Below are 16,748 nucleotides of genomic sequence, written 5' to 3' on the forward strand. Positions count from 1 at the left end.
TGTGTGTGTGTGTATGGATGGATGGATGGATGGATGTATGTATGTATGTATGTATGTACATACGTACGTACGTACGTACGTATGTACGTAACTACATATGTACATGTGTGTGTATTGCATGTATGTGTGATATGAACAATATTGACAGTACATACAGCAAACAAGGAAACCCATTTTCACACATCCACATGATATTTGCATGAGACCCTGTATTCAAATCAAGACACAATGACAAGTCAGCATATAATACTTCCATTCCATATAATTTACTGTGTTCATGAAGTACATCATTTACAGCAAAGCCAATTTGCTGCCAAAAAGTTCCCCATTACAATACACAAATTATCCCATATCAAAGTTATGAACTGAAAGAAAATATTTATTGACCATAAGATGGCTACTACCGGTGCAACACATACAAAAGAAAGGTTAAAATTCCTCCAAATAAATACAATCTTAGTGATAAATGCTTTCATTTTTAATATAGAATTTTTTTTTTTTTCAATTACAAACCTAGAAGAATTAGAAAAAAAATACCAAACGTTAAACATAGATTTCCCATGTACTGAAATCGGAAATAAAAAAGTTGGTCTGAAGTATTGACAAATGGTTTAAGTAAATGGAAACAAAACACATGCACTAAGGACTTCATAAAACGATACTTATACATCCCATTTTAATGAGTTTTTACAATTACAATATGATGGAAATTTTATTTAGAACTGAATAAAAATCTGTATGGAAAACCTAGGTGGAACCCATAAGAATTGAGATTTGATTAATTATAGACCATCAAATCCATTTACTGCTACAACATAATAATCTTGAGTTATTTCATTTCAACAGCTTTGATAGCGGTCACACATTCTGAGCTAATGCAGTAATAGCTATAACTGGAGTATTTGGGGGGGGGGGGGACAGTTTTATTGTCACTTTACACTTTAATCTCTTGGTGTCGCACATCCTAAAGTATATTGAAATGCATGAGACTGGTGTGTGTAGCGCTTGACATATTACAGAATCAGAATTACTTTATTCACATCCCACTAGAGGAAATTAAAACGTGGTTAAAAGTACTGCAAGTTGCTTACTTCATATTATGGTAATTTTCATCATGTTTACAGTGATATATATACTGGTATATATATAAAAGCTTAATACCACGTTGCCCCTCACAACCGATCAATGTGACCTGGTTTGAGTGTGTTTCTTATACATTTTGTATGTGGATCCGATGCAGTCGTATAATGAATATTATCAAGTCATCACAACAAAAGGCTGCATGGTATTAGTAGGATATACAACTCAATTGCTCATGCGCCTTGCTGTATAGCCTTTACATAATATACATTAATATTAGTCAATGAATCAATATATTTTAGAATGTACAACATGACGTGTAAGTTATTAAATGTAACAAAATTGTCAGGACAAAAATGCTACAGGTAGAGTTATAACATCGTCGTAAACCACAGCCTCTTTTACAGCACCGTCCAAAACGCGCCGTTATTTCGCAGTGTCGTGGAAGAATTAACAGTGCTGGTGTGCGAGTTGAGAATGAGTTATAACAGCTTTTAATGTAGTCTTATTTTATGTACAAATAAATGATATTTTTACCCAACCTCTTGATGATGACCCTACCCTTTATGCCCTGATCTTGATACATAACAATGACATACTTGTGTCTCAGTATCAGTGAAACAATGTATACCGAGCTACTGTAGAAGCCCCAAATACAAAACTTACCTCTGTACCAACACACCAGGTTGAAGAATTTGTAGAGATCCCCCAACATCTGTATCTGAAGCTAACCCCATAAATAGCATTTTTTTTAAATACACATATCATATTGCACTTAAATATGAAGCCAACAATATTTCAACAGATTATTTTTTTTTTTACCTTTTTGAAAACTGTTTTTTGTCTTTCATTTCTTGAGTAAATGTCTCTCCTGTATAGTTATAAAATGGCCACTCTTAGAGCTGTATTCACTATTCAAATAACAGATACATAAAATGGCAAAAACAGGTTTTCTTTTTCTTTAGAATGAGATATATTAGATATGCAAATAAATTAATTCATATGGTTCAATTTCCAATGTCAGTATGTATATCATTTCATAAATTCAACTAATTTCTTGTACCATCCCTTTAATTTGATAGTCCTGATCATGCAGCTCCTTAGCTTCATACATTCGAACCAAATGACTCCTCAGCTTACTTGATTTGAACCAATATGGCTTCCTAGCTTAACCTCACAGAACATGATAAAGCCCCTTAGTTTAACCTATTTGCACAATCCAGCTCCTTATATTGATAGTTTTGAAACACTAATACAAAATTGATCAAGTTCTCATAATAACCAGTACCGGTACAAGAGATAAATCATTTCAAGAACCAAGACGGAAAATCTAGGAATTTGACACGCATGCTCAAAATTAAAAGCAAACAAACATAAAAGATTATATTTCATAAAGAAAACGTACAAGTTTGAAGTACGAAAGACAGTGACGGACATCTTGTAGTCTAAATCTAAGTTTTCATGACACACCATCAAGTCATAGTACGTTGATAAACACCATGATTAAGCACCATTGGTTGACTCCTTTTAGAAAATATTACAAGTTAATATAGAAGACATATTAAACTGAGATTAAAAAAAAAGAAGAAAAAGTTACCCTTTCTTTCTAGGTCTATATTTACAACTTTTCAAAAGACGCTTTCAAAAAAGGGACAGAGAAATTGTGTACATATCAACACACTTTTCAAGCGTCTTTAATATCACATGACATGGAGACCCTACATTGAACTTTCAGACTTCACCAGTACAACGTTTTCTGTTTTAATAGGCATGATCTTTCACAAATGACCTCTGAACTCTGACCTCGCTCAGCAAATTCTTGCTTTCTACTGCACATATGCCCATTGAGCACCCCGACTCAAGTAACCTTTAGTACATAGCAAATGTTCATTAATCATAATAAAAGTGTGATAAACGGAAGAATTTCAGACAAATCTTCATGCACTAAGAGTGAAAAGACTACATCATGGCCTATGATTATTTGGAATAAAATTGACAGGATAGAGGGCAGTATAGGAATTAGGAATGTTTGGTTGGCTAGGACTGTACTTTATGCAAAGTATGACCTTTGACCTTGAATCTAAATATACATAATGAATTTGTACAAGTTTTCAGGTATCTTTAAAATAAAAGCACTATCCGTTCTATTACCATGGTAACTTCAAACAATCAATCTGAGGTAGTCAAACAAATCTGATTGTTACCATAGCTGGAGGGGAGGGGTTGGGGGGGGGGGGGGATCAGACTCTGACATTTCAGCTTAGCCTACGAGTTATTGTGATATTATACATATTTCAGTCAAAATCTGACATTGCAGTTGAATGAATGTGATCCGTTTGACTATTTGCAGTGAAGCTGATCACAGAGATAAGTCTTTGATGAACTTTCAGTATGCTGAATGATAACAATTTGTTTAACCAGGGCTTTACATCGACTAATTGTAGTTTCATTACATTGGGTACTGTTATCAGCTAAGCCAAAGAACAACAACAATGTACATTTCAATTATACATCTATAAACAAAAAATAGTGGAAGCATTTCGGGGGGAAATGTAACATATTTCACTTGTTTGCACTCATTGACCATGTCTTTTGCACCCAGTACAGTAAACACATATAGGAACCAAATACCTACATGGACACATTTACAGTACAGTACCTTGAATACTGCCTTATAAACAATAAAAATTACTTCCTTCTAATCACTTGCTTTCTATGGAATAAAAAAAATGTTATAGTTCAAGTTGACTGTAATAACACCCTCCCTTATTTTGTCGATAAACCCTAACATTACAGATTAAAAGTTCGGCCCTGTCTGCAGTTTGGGGGCAAAAGCGAGATCGAAGGGGTTTGGAGGTGGGGAGACACATACTTAATTTTGTGAAGAGTTACAAACTAATGAATACATGTACTTGAGATTAAGAAACACACTGTAGAAATGTACTGTACAACACAGTTACTAGAAAGGTAAAATTTCATTGAACGGTCTTACTAAGGATACAGAAAAGACTTGTGTTTTACATACACTGATATGTGAACACCATGGAGAAACTCAACCTTAGTTTTATTACACCTGCATCAAACTAGGGAGTTTAGGTCAATTAGGTTATAGATAAGGATAGCTCAGACCCCCCTAGGGTAGACTGAATATGCAGCATTCTCTTTTGAATGTCCAATTTCTCCAATTTCTCATAGCAAATTGTCCTCTTATAATAGGTAATACAATCATTTTTAGTTTGAGGAATGGGCATTCATTCCTGTATATACACAGAGATTACTAGATACTTGTGTGAAATTTAGCATTTCCAACACCAGTTGATGTACAATGTCCAAGACGAACGACATGTACAACGTGATATGCAATGTACTAGACATACCAGCAAGCATAGAGTGAGCTCAGCGGCTAGTTCCGTGAAGCTATTTGATCAGCTTTAGACGAAGCATGGACAAATTTCATGACAAAAATCCTTGGAATTTGGAAACCAAAACTAAGAATACTAATATATTATGGGTCTTATCATTGACTAGTGAAGAGTTCCTGAGTCCCTGGTACTGCAGGATTATTCTGCAAAGCATTAGGTGTCAACTCTCCTATCGTCATAGTTTCCACTTGCTCTGGTGGCGTTTGTGTTGCTAGGGAGTTCTTTGGTATCTGTGGCAGCTCTCTTCGTTGTGGTGATTGGTTATCGGATGATATCGGTTGGGCTCCACCTGGTGTCGTGTTGTTGACTGTTTTGGGAGATGACGTTGACGCGTTCTGTCTGGGAATGATAGCCCTGCCTTCGTGTAGTGGTGGTGTGATGGCAGCATTACCGTTATACTGTGGATTATCACCACTGGTCTCACTCATTGCTTCTTCCTCCTGTTCTCCATAAGCATGATACCTTAAAGATGTCCATATAAACACCATTAATGACACACAAGTATGTACGAGAGATACTCCCTTACTCAGGGTACGGGTTCTCGCCCCAGACTGGTCTGCAGCAACTGACACCTGAACAACACACTTTAAAAGTGGAACGCCACACCAGGAAATAGAGACATTTTCATAAACCATGGGTTCTGGAGAGTCACTTCATGATTTTGCATAACCTACAATTATTTGCAACTTAAAATAGACATCTTGATCTTGTGCCTTTATAGGATATCTTTGCTATAGACTATTGCATCATGGAAGTCTGCAGAAATAATGTATTCAATGGTTGAACACTGAATATTCATAAGAGCTGTTTTACACTGATGTGTATAGCATTTTTGTATTCATGAATATTCAGTGAGCAACCAATGCATACATATTTTCTGAATACACATTTTCTGCTCACTCCCATGATGCAATAGCTCATAGCAAAGATACCCTATAAATGCAGAAGATCAACTTGACTTTTCTCTGAAATTGCAAGTAATTGTAGGTGAGGTAAATTCATGAAATGATTCTCCAGAACCCATATTTTATGAAAATGTCTGTATTTCCCGGAGTGGCGTTCCTCTTTAACCACTTCTGTTTATGTAATCTAACATTTGATTGTAGCCTGATTTCACACCTTGTAATATTTATTATCTGATGGAATATTAATAATTATGAATATCATTAACCCAACTGCACTCATTTTGGCGCTGAGGAGAACCCTGCCAGCTTTATTGAACCATAAAAATTATGAATGTTATTGACTAAAATCATAAATTAGAAGGGCTGTTGCATTAATCTTAAGTTTTCAGCTCCTCACCTTTCTCCTGTAGTCTCGTCTACATAATCCTCCTCTTCCTCTTCCTCATCATCACTGTCTGTTTCCGGGGCAACAAACTGTACATCTAACGTTATCTCACCAGTCTGTGGAAAGAATCAGTAAATGTCAATCATTCAAGGTTACCATGCCAACTTGTCAAGTTTGTGGTTACACTGATGAATTGACTTAAAGCTTTGAACCACACTGTTACACTGTTAGTATTTGTTTCTGAATGGCTGAAGTCCCTGGACAAGAATTGAACATTGATTACGCTCAGGTCAACCCTGCTGTACAAATGGCAGGGAAGTTTATGTTCTATTTTGATATCAATACAAGCTTGTCACTGACCTGTCTTGACAATACATCCACAGCCTCAGCATGCTTAGCTTGCCTTAGATCAATACCATTGACAGACAATATGGCATCACCTATATACAGACCACCACATCGATCAGCTGGTTGGCCATCATGGATCTCTGATATAAGAATTGGTACACCATGTTCTTTGCCACCCTGTAAAGAGCAAAGGTAAGTTTTGATTCACTTCCAGTTTTTAGGTGATTTTCGTGAGAAAGAATAGAAACTGTCATGTAGAAAGTATTCACAATTAAAGTCAGTTGTTCACAATACATCCTACAGTCACATAGCCATTTGACTTGTCACAAGGGGAAGAATATGGTACAGCTCATGAATTATCATTTGACTAGTACCGAGTTAGCTCAAAACTAAGACATGATCAGCATGGTGTTAAAAATTTTGCATGTCTAGCACTGACAATACCACTTCACTGTTTACACCAGGGTAAACAGTAAAGGTAGTAAACCTTTGTATACATACACCAGGAGTATACATTGTCAGCAAAGGGTAGAAACATTCTTGAGCTGTACCTGGCAAGCAATGGGAATTTTCAACATTTTATTTTCATTTTCAGAGTCTCCAGGAATACATTGTATTTCGCCAGTTACATATAGGTAGCAATTTGACATCACAGGGACGAAGGAACTCTTCTCATGTTAATGAGAAGACTTGAATACCTTCTGTATATTGTATTTTAGTTCAGTTTGAATTCTAAATTTTAGGCATTTTTCCCCTGAAAATGGTTCATTTGGCATCTCCAGAAGATCAAGCATCTCAGATGTGGCTTATTGATAGCAGTGAAGCCTACACATTGTAGTAAGTTTAGTAGTTATCCAACGAATATTTTATTATATTGTAGTACTTACTGTTATTGACATTCCTAAACCTTCGTCAGGTTCTTTTACAAGATGTACAGTTCTCAGCTCTCCTATCCCTCGATTTGTACTATCATCCTGAAATAGAAAGACAAAAATATTGTAGGTACATAAAATGTTTTGATTTACTAGGTGTTTTTACTTAGTGTCCATTCATAGTATGAACAAATATCAGTGTTTTGGGACAAGGATAGTATGTAAACAGGTCTTAAAAGTTCAACATCTCTTTAATTTTTTCAAGTACTTTTCACCCCCCACCCCCACCCCATTACCCATACCAGCATTCAACTGGCATGGCAAGGGGTTCTGACATTATTATCACATATGTACACAAACATGCATACATTACTGCTACATTGGCCCGGTGTATATGAAGAGTTTGAGGTAATGATAAAATAAGTATTGTACCCTCTACTTCCTACGTCATGACAACCTGTGTCTACATCACTGGTTCTGTGGTGCTTAAAATACGAGTTAAAAACATTCCAAATCATTACTTTTGGAAGTTTGACGATCTATAAATATATTATTTCCTAATATATTTCTTTGAATTTATTGTCACAAAATACGCATAACCTAAGGGGCTTTGTCTTGTGGCTCATACTAGTAATGAGGCCTCTTAGCTTAGGTCAGTAGTCTTTTCCTTGTCAGAACAGAGAAAAGTATTGGAAATAGCATCTAATTGTCATTTAACTAGTCTGTAGCCATTGCCAAATGTCACATACATTACTTAATGGCTACTTGTTCTATATAAACTATCTAAAATCAATCACTGATCCAAGTTGTTACGTCTACTTAGGGGCAAATTAGTCTCTGTTAAGTGTGTCCACTTAAGGAAAACAAATCTAAGAATATTACATACTGACATTAAAAATCCCAGTAGGTATGTAAAGTGTTGAAATCACAATAAAGGTCACACACTAAAAAGCTAGAAAAACACTGTGTATCAGCATTTTGATGTTGGAATAACAGTTAATGTTGCAAGGGAAGTAGTGTATTGAATAAAATCTAGGGCGATTAGTACACAGGGTTTGCTAAATGTCTGGGATGGCATTTTTTTTCTTCAAGAATTGGTACATAGGCTCAGTGTGTGAATAGTATTTCAGTACTGTATAGAGTGGTAGCACAAACAGAAATCTTGATAAAAAATGGAATGATAACGTACTCAGTTTTGTCTTCTTTGATTATAATATAGAAGTTACATATACAACAGGTTTTATCTAAATCACAGCTATGTCACTCTTTGACGACAAAGAAATATGTATTGAATCTTAATTTAGAATCTAAATTACTTTCAGATGTTAGTTTTATCCTATCTACATCACAGACATGTTGACACCTAGAGACAATATTCATACCTTGAGAGGGGACAACATTTTTGAAGATTTTAGCGCCAAAACAACTAGATACACTACTTTAACATACCAGGCATCAGTAATCTTTAACAAACTTACTGACAATTTAAGTCTGGACAAATAACATGTCACAATTCAAACATAGACTCACAAGTGTCATAGATCATTTGTATTTGATTCTTTTATAGAGTATTTTTATACTTTGAGTTGTATTTTAGTTATTTCCTGGTATTTATTGCCTTTCACATGAACTAACTGTTGTATCTGTGTTAGTGAGTTAGTCATTTTATTTCATTTTACTTTACTGGTGCTGTATTCAATTACAATTATTTATTCACCTTGAGCATTACTGCTCATTAGTAACGTACAAAACCAAGACAAATATACATGACTGTACACAGGAAAATATTCAGTCATTTCTATACCTGTTGCGATTGTCAATTTTCAGTTTATCTTTAATTAATACTGCAGAAAGCACTTTGGCACTACTTTTCTCTCGAGAGTAAGTAAATACATATATACAACCCATGACAGAACACAGATGCCTTTGCTTGCTTGTGGTAAGCATGAATGAGACACAAGTTTCATGCAAAGACACACAATTATTAGTCTTATTAGCTTATCATAAGCATAAAAACCACAGTAGCCTATAAGTAGACAGGGTCCTATGACTCTGTTCACTGATAGTATGCTACATGTTATAACAATCGTGTACGACTTTAAGTGTTATGTTATAACTTCCACAGATATTAACAAACCTACACAGTAGAGTCACTCCCTGTTTAGTTTTTAACAGTTGTATTGCTGTTTTTACCTAACTTTGTCCTTGCATGAAGTTTTTACTTAGCTTCATTCAAGCAAATGCACCAGCGTTTTTTTCGGGGGTTGTAATATATGTATCAGTTGTTTCAATAAGTTTATCTCGTTTTACACAATCAATGCTTACTGTTACACAGAGAATTGTATTTCAGGCCAAATGAGAAAAGATGAGTAAAGTTGAACAGAACTCAACTTACATGTCCCGGAGGCTGTGGTAGTCTTTTCCTAGAGTGAATTCTCCCTCTACAGGCTCTGATGACTGTTTTGTGTCGATGTAAATGAATCTCTGCTTCTAATTGGTTCCATAGTTTGTCATGTTCTGGTCCACGTAAATCTCTTCCTAAGAGTTGGATTTGTTGAATTCTGACACAAATGAAATCAAATATGACCTTGTTAGTACATTGCAGAACTTTATATTAAGATTTTAACACAGTCAGAATAGCATGCTGGTGTATACAATACTGCTATGGAAGGGTAAACACTCATGGTAGTGAGGGTCCTAGAGTCAGTCACTCAAGTCTTTTCACTGTCAGAACACACTATGTCTGACAATATGGGACTAGACAATTCACAAATGTCTCTACAAATGTAGGTATGTGCAATATGTTTCTTGAGCTACTGTACAAATACTTGGCTTTGAACAAAAAAATATGGCCACTTTGCTTTTAAAGTTGACCAGGGGCATGAGGCAACAATTCTGGTGAAACCCGAAATTGATAATGATGTGATACAGGTAATAAAGGCCCGAGTTAGCTATTAGTCACATTTACATACTTACTTCTTTATTTATATAGTATATTTTAATAAACTCATCATACACGTCTACACATGTTTGTTATTTTGGATATAAGGCCAGAAATGAAATGATTAAAAAGTAATATTATAAGTATATACTTGTACACCTTCTGGTCTTTTAGAAAATGAAAATTTTTTAATAATCGCAGAAAAAGTTTTATATAAATATGGAAGACTCCAAAAAAGAATAAAGGAAAAGAAAGTATACGGATAGATTAAGTAAGTAATACTTTATCTCTTACCAATATTAATGTGCAAAATCGATGCTTAGTGCGCTCGTGACAGGCGTACTCGAGCTCAAACGCATTCCTTGCTTAAACTAGTAATACAGAGGGGTAGGACATGGCATCGAATAAATCAATCAGGGCGCTTCAAATTGACCATGTGACCCATGAATTTTCGCTCGAAGCTCGATACATCCTGCTGCCCTCTTGTGGTGAGATATATATTTCGCATACTGGCGAACATTGTGGCATTTACGGGACATGTATGCATTAAGTAGAGTGAAAATAAAAGCTATTCTTCCCCTACTATATTTTGGATTTATATTCATAGCACTACATACAGATCGGAATTGTTTGTGTGGCCTGAAGCAATTTAAACAATTTTCAATTTGGCCAATTTAGATAGAAGATGGGGGGGGGGGGGGGGGGGGGATCTGAGGCCTAACTAAAAGCCTAAAAGAATTTAGCTTGTTATTCTACATTGAACTATTGATCTCACCCCATATCCTTATGGCTTCACTGATATTGATAAGATAACACTAATGTAAACAACCTGGGATTGGAAGTAGTTTGTATGTGAGTTTATAAGTAATAGTATACATGTATAACTTAAGTGCATCCAGGAAACAAGTAAATATATACTATTAGCTAAACTAATTTTGTACTTACCGTCCTGCTAGTTCTTTGTCAAGATACTTGGCAGCTAACCTAGCACCATACACTTCTCCTTGCAAGGCTAGTATATGCTGACGTAATTCACTGTTTTCTTTCTTGAGTTCCTTTACCTCAGATTCCAACATGGCTTCCTTCATGGCATCTTTCTTAAATGTTTCTATTTCACTTTCCTGTCAGTACCAACATATACAATCTTTTAACTATGTTGGTTGCTTGCAAATGTACCTCTTTCAGTATAGTATAGTCTCCTGCAAGAACTTGCTCTGATGTGAGTATAGCAGGAAATTAGAGTCCCGTGAAATTAATAGTAAATATTAAGGGTATAATATACATAAATTATGTAGTGCAGTTTTGACCCCCTTTTCGAGCCATCTATTTTTGACTTCTGATTCTTGATTGATAATTATACAGTAGTTTGACTTTCTCTTTGAATGCACATATAACTTTGTACCCCATATTTTGGACAACACAGTTTCCAAGTTGCTGATTTTCAAATTTTTTCGAGACTTTTTCAATGATTGTAGTTTCCAATTTCTGAGATATTGACTCCTATTTTCTGGCTGAATGTAGACACTTGACCCCCTAGTTTCTGGCTCAATGTAGAATTTGACCCCTATCTTTGTAGCATTTGTGCTTGAAATTTTAATCCACCTGGGTACGTTTGCATCCATTACCCAGTCAAGTACCCATCAAGGGTAAACAATTTGTTATTGTACATACATGAAGTCAAGTAAACCCAAGTCATGCCCCCCCCCTCCAGTCTACACGTTGCTTCCCTACATGTTATAACACCAAGTAATTTCATTTATTTATTGTGATTACAAATATAAATGAAATCATGCAGCCAAATAACAGAAACCAAAGCAAACAAATTAAAATTAGCAAGAATTTCCTGTGACATAGTAAGATTTAAGCCAGTTTGCCTTGTTTCAAGATGACTGCATCAGATCCACACACAAATGACACATACATACACACATACACATACAATTTCACAAAGCACAAACAAACCAATTAACCAAACACAACAACTCTTGACAATCTAATTAAGGATGTACACTTACCAATTTTGCCTTGATAGCATCAGAATCGACAACCTGACCAGACTTAGCATGGAGTTGTAGTTGTACAGCATGTAATTGCAGTAACTGATTGTGTAGCTCTTTTTCCAGTACAGATTTAGTTGCACGTACTTCACATAGATCTGTTCTAAGGTTCATCACCTGAGCCTGCAATGCAACAAAAGACTTGTTATTGTGATTTCAATCTCATTCACTTCTTCACACCACTTAAATCTCTTCAATGAAACTTTTCCAATTCTACAAAATATACATGATGATGCTGATTTTGAGAAAGTTTACAAACATGGTTATGATCTCTGAATGTTGTTAGTTTACATACAAGAACTGAATTTAGTGGTACGTGTGTTATCAGACTTGGCCTGAACAGCTTCAGGTTTCCAAATCAGTGAATCAAAGATGGCAGGAAAGTTTTTGCAAATTTTCCGGTTTTCGACATTTCTGTAGTTCATAGAGATGGGATATATTTTGTTAGGTTTACACTACAGATCAGTGAATCAGGGCAGATGATGTTTTGCAAATTTTTAGGTTTTAGACATTTCTGTAATTGATAAAGATGGAGAAATTTAAGATGATAATGTTCAAACCATACTCTTGGAAGAAAACAAAGGCTTACTAAATATTTAGGCAACTCTTAGACTGTCCTTTTTTCCCCTACGTTTTATCTAAACTTAAGTCATTGCGGCGCTCCTATCTGGCACAATACTACTATAATCGAATACTGATATCGAGGGCCGAAATCGATATCAGTATGCGATCATAGTAGTGTTGCACCGAATTGGAGCACGGCGACGATTTAAGTTTAGATAAAACGTAGGCAAAAAGGCACGAGAGACTGTTGACAATCTAGGCAACTCTGTCTGATTTGATCTTTTTCCTGTTACATTAATCTTTGGTTGCCAATCAACCATATGGACACTTATCCTAGCTTTTAATGGCAGACATCTATCCTCCTCTGGGCGAGATCAATACTTCAATGTAGGATAAAATACTAGATTCTTTAAGTTGTTGTGTTTGGGTGGGGGGTGGGGGGTGTGGGGTCTACTGATAATGCATTTCATCATGCATGGATTTATGTATCTGGATTAAAAAAATTTGCACAAACAGTTTTTGGAAATCAAAACCCTGACTCGACTAACTAGTCTGTGAGTAAACTTTGTATCTGTGATCATGTACATGTATTGACCAACTATCCTGTAATTAACATTTATATTTGGTGTCTAGACATCTAGTAATACTATTACATGTAAATTTTTCACATAACTGGTTATCATTAAATTGTACATTCCATCAAATTAACTAGTAAAATAGACTCTGTTTTCTGTGTATGACAAGATTTAATGCAAAGCCTATCAATACGGTTACACTACAGCTGCCCTTATATACAATATATTATTATTAATCCTGTGTGGCAGCTGTCTCTGGAGAATTGCTTCCACAAAAACAAATTAATATGATTGTATACGAGTCATATGATACAAAATAAATAACCAAACACTATCCACAAACATAAAATCTCATCCATTTACGTCTTCTATTGCTTAATTTTTATAATTAAATAATGAAGCTTAAAATAAAAATATCATCTAGTTATGGCATCAAATACAGTATCATAATTTTCATATTTTGAGTATGAGAATACCAAGGAAAACAATGGCTAATACTAATCCATGATTAGAAATTACAGTGACATAAAATATGTCATATCTCTTCTTTTGATTAACACCTTACATTTGTATAATAATAAGAATCTCTAAATTCATGCTGTTTCTGAGGTATACACTCCTGATGAAGTTACAATATAGTTTAGTTATAGCTACAGTCATCACTCAAACTTGACATACAGGTACTGTTGATGGTACAGGTACAAAATATAGTTGAGTAGTATATTAGACAGTTTTGTGAGTGTTTGGCATGTTGAGAAAATACAATCCTGATTTCAGCATGTCTGGCAGAGAGACAATCAAATTTAATAGAAACAGAGTTTCAACTGCTTCTAAATAATAATAATAATGTAAGTTTTTATTGACAACTTTCCTCCCATAATCTGCTCAAATCTATAATTATCATCTATGGCACAGACCTATAACAGCACAATGACCATTTTCCTTAACTCTGGGTTCAATGTTCATGAGAATTTCCAGTTATGATGAAACCAGTTCCTTATCTAACCTCATTCCTAAGTTCAATGTAATTGTATAAGGTTATTACTACAGTCAGTTCTTTTATCTACATTCTTGCTAGTCCTGCTTGCAGGTGGTGTATGGGACTCGATTCTGTCCCTAAGGAAAGGGACATTGTCTGAATTGAGTCCGACTTACTCCGTCTGTAGGCAGGAGAAAGAATGGGACACTGTCAGAATCAAGTCCCAACTTAAGGCCCAGCTACACGAGGCAACTTGAACAACGCAGTACTTAAGCAATTCGTTGTATGCAATGGATTGCTTTGTGTATGCACATAATCACACAGCCTTGTGACATTGCTAGGTGTGTCACAAGGAATCTGGATTTTCTGCAACTTATCGCACATTGCTTCTCAAGTTGATGAATTGCCCCGTGTAACCACCTGCTTACCAGTCATAACATCCCCGGGTCAAAACGTCCCCGGGTATGACCAAAACGTCCCCGGGTCAAAACGTCCTCGGGTATGACCAAAATTTAACCAAGAGACTTGATTGTGTAACAGTTTCCGTTCCTTCCCTAAAACACGGTCAAGTATCGATGCCCATATTCCGAACCATTTTCTGTTCGTGATTTACATGCTCATTTTCACCGACCATTGATATTGACACGCAAGACTTTTACGACCTCAAATCTGTCTGATTTCCCGTAAATAAAGTGATGGTTGCCCAAGACAATGATTATTTTCGCCCATGTAGCACATTTCCCCTGACCTAAACACCGTTTCATAACTTACACCAAACAATCCGTGCTCGCACTCACACACAAATAGTTTGGGTCGAGGAAAATGGAAAGACGGGGACGTTTTGACCCGGGGACGTTTTGACTTATGGAAACCGGGGACGTTTTGACCCGGGGACGTTTTGACTGGATACCAACCACCTCATCGCGCCACAAGCAGTAACCTTTGTCATATAGCCATGTGTTCTATTACGGCAAATATTTTTTGGTATAATTTAAATTTATCACCACAGTTACCATCTATCACTGGTATACAACATTTATGAAAGCTTAATCTCTCCTTGGATACAATGACATCGGATAAATCATGTCAATATCAATATGAACGAACTTAGAATTGAATACAGTTTTACTATCTATACATCAACAAGTTTTTAGTCATTTTATTGGTAATATTAGTAATTTTATAACATATCCTCTAAGTTCCTGTCACACTGGAAGACATGACCTTTATAACTGACCAATAACATTAGTAGTCATTACAAATGTATATGTCCAGGCATGTACAACAGTTTGTCTTGCCAAGCTATGAGTGGCTTCGTGTACACTCTCAGTTGTAGTTCCTAGCCTCGTCGCATGTGACGAATTGTTTCATGAGTCATCCCATGCAACTGGGCCGTTACCCCATCTACAGGCAGGACTACTACTACGTACCAGGTGATAACAATATGAAGGCCTTCACATTCCGTACAGGCATTTGCACTTAAGCAGCTATTTGTCTCTTTCCGATATCAATATTATACTAAAACTCATATATAAATTGTAATAATATTCGTACATATTAAAAAGCGCAACTCATTAGCGTTTACATACTAATTTATTAATTGGGTTTGCTGTGTCACTTTTCTTTCCTCATATATAACAAAATTTAATTTATAATAAATGAATTATGAAAAACAATGAAATTACAATTTTTTTCAATTTTAGAGCGAAATTTGTCATCATAAAGTAATGAGAATGGGAGTTTACATTGGCCACGTATACACCACTACACTCTGCCTACATACAGCCCTTGAGGTAACAGTTTCAGAACTGAAAGTAAAGGCAGGTGATTCACCGGTAGTAATATAAAACGTGTGTTTGTGTGCGTGTCATCGGGGAAAGGTTTCCCGCACCCACCTCTAGCTTGGCGTTATTCTGGAAGATCGTCTGTGCTTTATGACAAAGCTGTGCAAACGCAGCGCTAAGCGCCGTCATCTTCTGTCGGCCGTCATATGTCAGCTCACATTGATCAGGATCAATTTCCCCCAGTAGAAGATCCAGGTCCACGAAGGCTTTATCGAATTCTTTTTCCAGCAAGTCTAACCAATGCATGGCCGCCATGTTGAAACCCTTTAATACCCCACAATGCACAGCGCTATTTAAATCCCGCAGACTCTCGCGCCAATCGACGTCGATTTTTAAGGTCACGAACTTTAACAACGTCATGAATGTGAGCTATCCACCCGTCTCCCCACCTCCATGGTCTGTCTGTCTGCGTCAATTACCTCAAATGAGAACTGATATTTTTGTAAATTACAAAATAGGCTACCTGTCACCGAGGATGATTTTCCAACCTGGTGGAAATACACTTGATATACATTAGGGATAAAATCACGACACGTCATTTGACATGATTTGTCACATTTTGTGCAACTTGTAATTTTCATAGATACACTACGTGACATTTTATTGTATTTACTTTGGGTTCATGAATAGATTAAATAGTAAATCAATAACTGAATGAATAAAATGAACGAACGAATGGATGGATGAATGAATGAATGGATGGATGGGTGAATGAATGAATGAATGAGTGGATGGATGGGTGAATGGATGGATGGATGAATGAATGAATGGATGGA

General features: G+C 35.9%; 1 protein-coding gene across 1 annotated transcript; it reads right to left on the reverse strand.

Moving 5' to 3' along the window:
• Positions 1-257: 257 nt before the first annotated feature.
• Positions 258-16,227, reverse strand: LOC144433229 (Golgi-associated PDZ and coiled-coil motif-containing protein-like). Its single transcript, XM_078121538.1, has 8 exons — positions 16,024-16,227; positions 11,969-12,133; positions 10,899-11,074; positions 9,408-9,573; positions 7,028-7,114; positions 6,153-6,317; positions 5,805-5,908; positions 258-4,964 (listed from the first exon to the last, which is right to left on the reverse strand). Exons 1-8 carry the CDS (start codon positions 16,225-16,227, stop codon positions 4,598-4,600), a joined length of 1,434 nt encoding a protein of 477 aa, XP_077977664.1. The 3' UTR covers positions 258-4,597.
• Positions 16,228-16,748: the final 521 nt, after the last annotated feature.

This window comes from Glandiceps talaboti, chromosome 3 (assembly GCF_964340395.1).
Source record: "Glandiceps talaboti chromosome 3, keGlaTala1.1, whole genome shotgun sequence".
Classification (NCBI taxonomy): Eukaryota; Metazoa; Hemichordata; class Enteropneusta; family Spengelidae; genus Glandiceps; species Glandiceps talaboti.